General features: G+C 43.8%; 2 protein-coding genes and 1 long non-coding RNA gene across 3 annotated transcripts; 1 reads left to right on the top strand and 2 right to left on the bottom strand.

The window, feature by feature from the left end:
- Positions 1-1,317: 1,317 nt before the first annotated feature.
- On the bottom strand, positions 1,318-3,512 carry LOC4325105 (small ribosomal subunit protein mS80 (rPPR6)). Its single transcript, XM_015794663.3, has one exon. It carries the CDS (start codon positions 3,420-3,422, stop codon positions 1,728-1,730), a length of 1,695 nt encoding a protein of 564 aa, XP_015650149.1. The 5' UTR covers positions 3,423-3,512; the 3' UTR covers positions 1,318-1,727.
- A 2,775-nt stretch (positions 3,513-6,287) lies between these two features.
- On the bottom strand, positions 6,288-6,785 carry LOC136356425 (uncharacterized). The gene is made up of 2 exons (XR_010741215.1): positions 6,658-6,785; positions 6,288-6,576 (listed from the first exon to the last, which is right to left on the bottom strand). It is a non-coding gene; the product is annotated as an uncharacterized lncRNA (long non-coding RNA).
- Positions 6,527-9,713, top strand: LOC4325104 (ribonuclease 2). The gene is made up of 9 exons (XM_015794714.3): positions 6,527-6,998; positions 7,096-7,124; positions 7,216-7,289; positions 7,439-7,540; positions 7,658-7,661; positions 8,087-8,178; positions 8,364-8,525; positions 8,900-8,987; positions 9,368-9,713. Exons 1-9 carry the CDS (start codon positions 6,778-6,780, stop codon positions 9,430-9,432), a joined length of 837 nt encoding a protein of 278 aa, XP_015650200.1. The 5' UTR covers positions 6,527-6,777; the 3' UTR covers positions 9,433-9,713.
- The last annotated feature ends 190 nt before the right edge of the window (positions 9,714-9,903 follow it).

Genomic DNA, 9,903 nt, shown 5'->3' with positions numbered 1-9,903 from the left:
CCAAAATAGTTTCATGAACTCAGGATCTGATTCCGACAATCACCATGGACGGTCACTGATTGCTTCATTAGTACTACCTCCGTCCCAAAATATAGCTATATCTAGCACAGTACTTTGTCCCAAAATGAAGCTATTTTTCTAACTACCTTCTCCTCTCAACCATTCACAACCATTCTTTTTCACATACTTTCTCTTTTCAACCAATCACACACCTTCTTCAATCATTCTCACCTACTTTCTTAATACCCGTGCCAACCTTAAAAATGCTTGCATTTTGGGACGGAGGAAGTATATAGTAACTCCATTTTGGCTTTACCTAATGAAAGAAGACCTTGATCATGGCCAATCAATGCATGATTCCTTCTTGTCTGCATAGCAATTGAATACATTATCAAATCAAAAAAGAATATATTTGTGTGGTTGTGCAGCTCGTGATAGCTTCCACCCAACAGCCCGCTCACAGATAACCAATCGGTACACATAACAGCAACAGCTAGACACAGCTCCTGACGAAGTAAGAAAACCGTCGATGTCTTTTCAGAGGGTGCCGACAAAGGCTTGAAAGTAGGAGACTAGACAAAACTCTAAAATGACATGATGCAATTCTTTCTACCAAATTCAATTACGACAAGCTGTTTCCAATTTCTCACAGCTGATCACCCAACAGATACTGATACATTGAAATGAATAACAGTCTGTTGTAATAGATGCAAGGGATTAAACCAAAAAAGTTTACAATTATCTTACTACATTATGGTAATTCTGTTAAGTCAGTTGTCACTTTGTCAATAGTAACAGGTGATCCAATAAAAAAGTTCCAAGTAGAGTTTGCCTATTTAAGGTGGGAGTACGAACAAAGGATTTTCCTGGCACGACTTTCTCTAGACTCTACTACACTACTCTAAATATAAATGTCTGTAATGCTAGGCAACTTGGTAGTCTGCTCTTTTTTGTTTTGGAAATCAAGTCAGAAAAAAAAATCAAAGCAGCACAACATATGATGTGTACAGTTGCTCCAATACTATTGAGCTACCAGTCACCATAAGACAGTGATACAACAACAACTAAGAGGCTATTAATACTAACTGAATGCAAGACAGCAATTCATCATGCAAGAGAACTGGGACGAGGCTATTACAACGACCAGGTCCAACCGACCAAATACAATGAAACTATATTATCTGAATGGTGGTGCACTCATATAGGAACTAAACTACATTTATCAAATAAAAGTTATCTACTTGCACACCAAATTATTCATGCATGTCCTAGTACCAGGTCAATGAAAAATATCTTCCCTAAATCAGATTCCGATGCTTGAATAAATATACAATCACAGTTCACTGACATTTTGGTATTTTTTACATCATAACTGTCTACATGTTCTTTGATATAAGGTTCTAGAGGTACCTGCTGCAACATTGACATTTTTGTTCTGATCTGTAGCTCTGTACTCTCTCCTTGCAAGGCATGAGATCATATGGAAAATAAAATATGGAATTCTCTCAGTTCTAAAGAAGTAGGAATTCTAGACCAAAATTAAATCTCTTCCTGTCAGTCTAGCACTTACAATATAATTGCAAGATTATTGTAGCATCTAACAACAAACAGACACAAGTACAAAAGCTGATGTTTCTCACAAGCTCACCAGAGAAGCAGAGAGCAAAAGAAAGCACTGCCCCAAAATTGATTGGCAGCTGTGTCACTGCAAGCGTACCAAAAAGAAACTATGCTTCTTGGCTGGCTTTTGACAGCTCATCCATTTCCAATTCCTTGACTGCTGCTATAAGGCTTCGAGTAGTGCCTTTAAGGCATAATCCACCATCCTCCATTTCCTTCAGGAGATTCTCAGCAGTTCTCCAGTCCAAAGCCTTGAGACAAAGTGACTGGATAAGTTTGTTGTACTCATCCATATTTGGCTCCATCCCATCTTCCTTCATCTCCTTTAGGCACTCCAAGGCCTTCTCAAACTCCTCCATCTTGCAGTAACCACGAATAAGTGTGTGATATGTAACCCTGCTTAGTCTTGGATGAATCCTCTTAGCATCACGAAGTAGTGCATGGGCTTCATCCATCATGCCTCCTTTGGCGTAGCCACTCATGATCACACTGTATGTATAAATGTCGGGGCAGATCCCTTGGTTCTCCATCACTCTCATCAAACCCTTTGCATCCTCCATTTCTCCATTTTTAGACAATGCCGTGATGACAAAGTTAAACACTGCGCTACCAGGAGCTGGGCCTAGATTTACCATCCTCATCAGCACTTTCTTTGCATCTTCCACGTTGTTTGTATTACACAAACCATGTATAACCGCAGCATAGGACTGGCCAGCATCCTTAAGAGATTCCCCCTGGTACTCTTCCAGCAGCTCAAGAGCTGTATTAATGGTCTCGTCATTCCTCGCCAAAGCGCTAACAAGGAAAGTTAAGGCCGAGGTCGGAGCCTGCACCTTCTTTTCCTTTGCAGTTATGTATACTGAATGTGCCTCCTTCACCTTCTTCTTCTTGCAAAAGAACATCACAATGTCACCGACCTTCTCGCCATCGGGGAAGCAGCCAGAGCTAATCATCCCATCGCAAACTCTCCATGCAGCATCAACCATGGACTTCCTCCCAGCTGCTTGAATCGCCAGATAATAGCTGTCGCCATCCGGAGCGCATCCTAACTCACTGAACATGTCAAACGCCTCCAATGCAGCCTTTGACTTCTCGAGCTTCCAGAACATCGCAAGCAGTTTATTCAGCACCTGTGTATTCACTGATCCAGGCACAGCTCCCATTTCCTTAACCAAATCCCAGAGCAAATATACATCCATCTTGTCGATCTCATCGGAATCAGCGATCTTGTCGACGACTATCTCAAGATTGGCGAGGCTCTTGGCCGCGGGGTTGTTCTTCCCGGCAGATTTGAACAGGCGGAGCAGCTTTTTACCGGAGCAGCTCTCGGCGGCGGACACGAGAATGGCGGCGAGGAGTGGCTCGTTGAAGTCCACGACCATGTCGGCGAGGGCGGAGGGGATCTGATCCTCGGGGGTGGACTCCACGACGGCGCCGACGCGCGCGGCCAGCACCTCGTCGACCACAGCATCGGCGGGGTCGGGGGAGGCGTCGGCGGCGAAGACGTCGTCGGCGTCCCCGGCGTCCTCCTCCCAGAGCGAGGCCAGGTTGTCCTCCCCGGCTTCGGTGGGATCAGAGGCGAGGCCATCCTCCCCGGCATCGGTGGGATCAGAGGACGCGGAAGCAGCGCCGCCGCCGGCATCCGGGAGGGGCTCCGGGGAGGAGGAGAGGAAGCGGGAGAGGGGGCGGGGAGGCGGTGGCGCTCGGGTTAAGGCTCGAAGTGGAGATGGCGGCGGCGGGAGAGGCCTGTGGATGGAGGAGCGGAGGAGGAGGAGAGCACGAGCTCCCGAACGCCGCCACATCTCCTCCTCGTCGGCGGCGGCGGCGGCGGCGGCGTGGTAGCTGTAATGTGTGGAGGCGGAGGAGTCACTGGTCGAGTCGAGGTGGGAGGCGGAAGGTTTCTTTCTTGCTTTCTAGGGTTTAAGGCCTTGATGGCGCACTGGACTGGGCCTGATTATTTTTGGGCCAATATGAAACTTTTCTCTTTTTCCCCTAAACTAAATTGCCAGTTATTTTCAACACATTTATGAATTTAGATCCACGATTGCGTTGATAACATCTAGATAAATCATCTTTTTCCCATTTTAGATGAAATATAAATTTTTAAATCATTATAATTCAACATACAAACTTCAAATCTATTATGAATCTAAGAACCGAAAGACGGGAACTGTGCCAAACAAGGCCTATAAGCCTCATTTCCAAGAATCATCGCCTTCACTTTCGAGATAAGTTTGAATCCAAATCTTCGATGGAATTATCAGCATTTCCATGGAACATATTATGATGGACTCTTATACTGACCAACAACAGAGGAAATCAAAGCAGATGAGGATTTTATTCCAAGCGACACCAGGTTTTAGTTACATACTGTAAGACACAAAATAGACATTCAGATTGAGCTGCTCATTTCCAGGTTGTATGATTCTACTGTCTATTGAATCCAACAGGCTACATGTCAAAGAAATAAAAGATACATGGATCCTTCAAAAAAAAGCAACAGGTAGATTTGCAATGTAGGAGTAGTAGCAATCTCCACCCACACAACACACATCTGAATGTGCATCTATGCAGTGATCTCGGATTTGGCATTCTTAACATTTTCTTCATCTTTGGTTGATGCCGCTGCTGCTCTGTCCTGCTCTTTCTTCTGCGCCCTTATCAGTACACGTCTTGCCCGGGGACGCATCTCACGCACTTGGCGTGGTGGCATCACAAAAGGTTCAAGAGGGCGATCATGGAATGGATGCTCATTTCCAGAAAATATCCTCAGTTTGCGATCCCTGTCCTGTGATCAGAACAGTGCATGCTTAATAAGCAACAACAGCATTATATGAAGCTTTAGCAATTTGAAGACGAGAATTGAAGGAAAATATAGATGTTTTACCACACACCAGAGAGGAAAAGACTTGATTTCTCGGACAGAATAGAGTTAAATCACATAACAAAGAAACACCATGAAAGATCAGTATACAACTATCATGTGGAACATGAACCAAGAAGGTATGATTGGATTTACGGTATGTTGAAGTTGAACTTGCTATTCAATACAGTTCTCTTGAAAATCCCCACCCCATAGAAGAATTGTAAGATAAAGTTCAGCAAGGCTAAGAGACCGAAACTATAGGCTTATTATGGTAGGTTGAAGCTCAAAAATCTTATCTTATTAATGTAATTCCAAACTAAGAGACCGAAACTATAGGCTAGATGTAGAACAGGATTCATATTGGATAGCTATCTAGATGTTTCAATTATAGACTCCATTCCTTTTCAAGGGGAAACAAATGTATACAGCTTCCTTCGCTCAGTGCAATATAAACACAGATATGCTGCTTGCTGCAATAATGAAATAATCAAAAAAACTTGATTTTTCACCATTCAATCAGCATGTCACTGCAGATTCTGTATCCCTACAATTTTTGGGGGTATTATGAGGAATCATTGGCAGGATGAATACACTACCAGAATCACAATACGTAGCAAAGGCAACTCAAAATATATATCTACTGCTGTATAATTGTATTCGATCATCAATATGCCATCTAGATCCATCAGCACACCACTGTTTATTACAACTCTAGAGTTTCACAACTCATGAAGCTAGTCCACATCAAGGACTGATGTGAATCTCTCTATACTGAACCTAACTGGCCTAACTGGCTCTACCGTGAATGGATGTACTACACGTTTGCAAAAAGCCAACAGCTCGTCCCTTGCCCGTGGTATCCCAGCTGCTACAAACGACCTCCTGCAGGCCACGCTACAAACGACCACATGCAGGTTATGCTATCTCTAGGATCAGACTCACATTTCATCAGTATCAAAGCCTAAAGGCAAGATAAACACGCATGTCGCTCTGGTATCTGACGGTTTCAACCAGCTGCAGTATGCACATTCTCAATCAGCAGACAACCAAATAGACCCCATCTCGGCGATCACCCACTCTGACTGCGGCTACACCAACACTGGTACACCACCTGTGAACGAAAGCTCATGCCCACGAGGAGAACCTGATGGGCGACGGCTCCAGCCGAAACCCAAAACACCACACATCCCTCCACTCCACCTGGTGCTTTGCAGAGAGCACACGCGCACAAGCTCCTATTCCACGGGGCACCGCGCCCGCGCCGCCGCCATGGGTGGATCCAGGTTACATTAGGTCTCAGCGCCAGCCGAAATATGCGAGGGGAGGACAGCGCGGCTCGCTCTACGGAGACCTCGATGCCATCTACCGGAGAGGAGGTAACTGACCTTGAGGTTGTCGGTGAAGGCCGGCAGCGCCACAACCATGTTGATCTCCCGCGGTGGACTTGTGGCCGGAGACGAGAGGGGAAGAGGCGGCAACGGCGGGGGAAAGGAGAAGACGATGGAGTCGTGGGAGCGACTCTTTTGTCTCCTTAGTGCTTAGTGGGCCCCACAGGCCCACCTCATTATATGGGCTCAATTTGGGCCCAAGTTTGGCCTTCTTCAGATTGGGCTCCTTTCGTTTCCAACGAGTTTGAGCCTTTTTTTTTTTACCTCCCTTTCTTCTTCTTTTTTCTTTTTCTGAACGCGCACAATCCTTGCGCATCGATATATTAGAAGGGAAAAATATATTTTACAACTAATACCTGTTAGTCATCAGGGTAACAGGAAATAGGTGGAACACTGAAAGACAATCGGGCGCCTGTAAACAAGGAAAAGGAGAAAGAGCTTGTAGATTTGCATACATTCTTTCAAAATTTGCATAAATTTCACTTGCATTTTAACAAATTCAAGTTTATCCTCCCAAATAAACAAAAAAAAATCTTTTAAATCCTCCCTTGCCGCTCACATCGGCAAAGCAATAGTAGCTTGCAGATGATTTTCTGCACCCTCCATGGAAGCAAACGAAGCCCAGAAATGACATGGCAAGCAGCTTTCACGTAGCTTTGTGCTAAGTGCAAACTTCACCACCAAACCAAGCCATCTGCAACTCTGCAGCAAGGCCGCCAAGATAGATCATCGACGTTAACCCCGATGCGATGTTTAAGCTAATAATCCAAGTCAAAATCATACCTTGCCATGCTCTCCAAGCTACTCCAATTTTCTGCGATTGATGCGGTAATGGACAGTACAACTACCAGTACAAGATCCGGGTGACAAGCCAAGAAAACGCGGCCGCGCGGGAGGAGGAGGATGGAGGAGAAGAGGCAGCGGCTGGTGATCTCTCTCTCGGCGCTCTGCCTCGCCGTCGCCGTGATGTCCGGCGCGCTGCTGCCGCCGCGGGCGTCGGCGGCGGGAGGGGTCGGGAGGAAGCGGCGGTGGGCCGGGTTCGACTACTACGTGCTGGCGCTGCAGTGGCCGGGCACCGTCTGCCGCCAGACCAGCCATTGCTGCAGCTCCAATGGCTGCTGCCGGTGACCCCCCATCCCTCCCTTTCTTGGCTAGTTTCGCCATTGTCAGCTTGGATTGATTTGCTCACCTGGTGCTTCTCCCCCTTTTCCGTCTCTGCAGCTCACATCCGCTCAAATTCTTCACGATCCGTAAGTGTGTATGAGTTCTTGCGGATCAGAAGCTAAATTTATAATCGATTGTATCAATTCGTGAATTCATATTCTTAAATTGTTGGAATAGATGGGCTGTGGCCGCAGTACAGCTATGGGGGATGGCCATCCTGCTGCAGGCCAACCACATTCGACGGCAACAAGGTGGCTGCCAACCACCCATCTTATCTTCAGAATGGGATATTGGGATGTGGTCGTTTTCCCCCCCAATTTGATGAAGAACTGCTAGCTTCTTGCTGTAAGATTGGCATGTCAATGTGGGTGTGTATTTATCTGGTTTTACCTTGTGACAGATCTCGAGGTTGAAGACGATACTCGAGGAGTACTGGCCGTCCTTGTACTGCGGCTCTTTCTCAACCTGCTTTGGTGGGAAAAGGCCATTTTGGGTGCATGAGGTAGACATTGGTATCTAAATGAGATATGTGATTTGATGAGGAGAAATTACTGACATCTTACCCTTTTTTCCTCTTGACTCTTGTTCATGTGCTGATGCTTTACTCGACATTCGTCAGTGGGGTATGTGATTTCTGAACTTGTTGTTCTGCTCCTTAATGTTGTCAAAATTGTTATTCCTAGATAAGATAAGTACTACAAAATTCCTTTTGTTTAAAATATCATGTTGCCAATGCTTGAGAAAAGAATCTTTATAGTTTCTTACACCATGAATAATTCCTGTCCTCGAATCACTGAAGACAGACTGACTGCATTCCATGAGTTTTTTTGAACATGACAAATTTAGTTAGTTCCTCGTATGTATTAAAAAGGGACTGCTTTATGTCTTTTTTACGTATAATTTATCTGGTCACAAACAGACAGTTCAGAAGCTGCATGAAAAGGTTTGACCTCTAATTGGCAGGAGCATCCCAACCTAAACTTTCCTAAGCGTGCCAGATGATGCGGCTCCATTTTTATTGTATCTAATACTCCACATTTTTGGGCAGAAACTCATGGAACATGTGGTTACCCTGAAATACAGGATGAATACGACTACTTCTCTACAGCACTGTACCTTTACAGCAAATATAATGTGACGGTTAGTGGATAGTATTTGGTTTCATGATATGAATTCGTGAAACTATAAATAATCACCTCCCATCTTAATTCAATATCCCGCGTCAAAAAAGAATCTTAATTCAATATTATATACATATGCGCAAGGTATTTGAGGTTGTAACATTTCCTCAGCACATTGATATAGTTCTCACTCTGGTCTTGCAGAAAGCTCTGAAGAAAGCACATATTTATCCTAGAGGAGGCAGGAAATACTTAGTTGGTCATATCGTCTCTGCTATTGAATTTTCCTTTGGGGCAATGCCATCTATTGTGTGTAAAAACGGCTCAGTTCAAGAACTGAGGCTCTGCTTCCACAAGGATTATCAGGTAATTTTGATGTATTTGTGAGTGAAGCACATTATTATGTCATCATGTCCTTACATATTCAGATTTGATTAAATCGGTCAAAGTAGGAATTTCTCCTGTTATAGTGATATTAGAAGGGCAGGGCCTAATTTTTAATCGAGTCACAGTAGGCCCTAGATTATGCAATAACAAAACATACATATTTTTTCAAAACGGCTAAACATAGAGTGTTGAGATAGACAACTGGAATGGATATCCCAGGCTCCCAGCTCTCAAGTGTCCTTGAAATTATTATTTTTACTATGTGGCTTTCGTGATAAACATTTATCGTCAAGTGCAGATTCTTCTGAGCATTTCTCAAATTCATAATTGAACTAAATAGCGTATTTTTGCAGCCTCGCGATTGCTTAGTTGAGGGTGAGAACTCTGTTAGAAGAAACCATTGCCCTCGATACGTCACTTTACCATCATATAAACCACACGGTGAGTTATCTGTTTGTGCCAATTATCAGTCACTGAAATGAACAGACAGTACATGCAATAGAAACTATGTTTTCTGAACTTCTGAAATAGTACTAGGTTTTCTGAAATAGTACTAATTGAACAATATAGTTCATTTAATCATCTTCTTCTTGAATTTATGTGGCTTTACCTTCTCTTGTTTTAAAGATAGGTTTTCTGAAATAATTCTCTCAGTTTTGACACTTATTATCTGGAGAAATGCATGCCTTGTGCTAATAGAACAATAGTATAATTGTTTCAGTCATCTTCTGCAATTCATGTGACTTTACCTTCTCAATGAAAACATACCTTGTTCATCCCATGTGTTTTCCCTTTTTCTGACACTCCGGTTGCACTTGCAGCATTTGGCAATTCTACAGAAGGAATCAGTAACCAAGTCAACGTTGAGCACCAATCATATCAGTAGATCTCACATCTCACTGTGAGTATTCTACAATATAAACACGGCTCTGATGACTCAGGAATGAGATGTACAGCAAGAAACCCACTAGGCACACATACAGTAACGTCTGCATCTGTAATTCTATAATGCAATTCAATTGATTATAAAGCAACTGAAAATCCCATGCTGAGTTATGCAGAACTTTTACTGCATCTCAGTTTCTGTAAATCTGTAATTCTGAATTGTCTGCAAATTTGCAGCATCCCGTCATTTCCAAATTCAAGCGCGCCGTTAACAATTGCCAATCTCATGTTTTTGTGTCAAAACCATTGTGCTAGATTTCATAATTTGTCAGCAGCTATAATATTTTCGCTGAATATCACATCACAGCGTTTATGTTCTCAGCGAATATTTCGCTGAAGTCTGGGAGCTTCGTGCTCTCTGTTCCGTTCACTTTACGCATCTCAACCTATCGCTGTACAAGCGCCTGCTTTC

Source organism: Oryza sativa, chromosome 1 (genome assembly GCF_034140825.1).
Source record: "Oryza sativa Japonica Group chromosome 1, ASM3414082v1".
NCBI lineage: Eukaryota > Viridiplantae > Streptophyta > Magnoliopsida > Poales > Poaceae > Oryza > Oryza sativa.
This window is presented reverse-complemented; position numbering and strand designations above follow the sequence as displayed.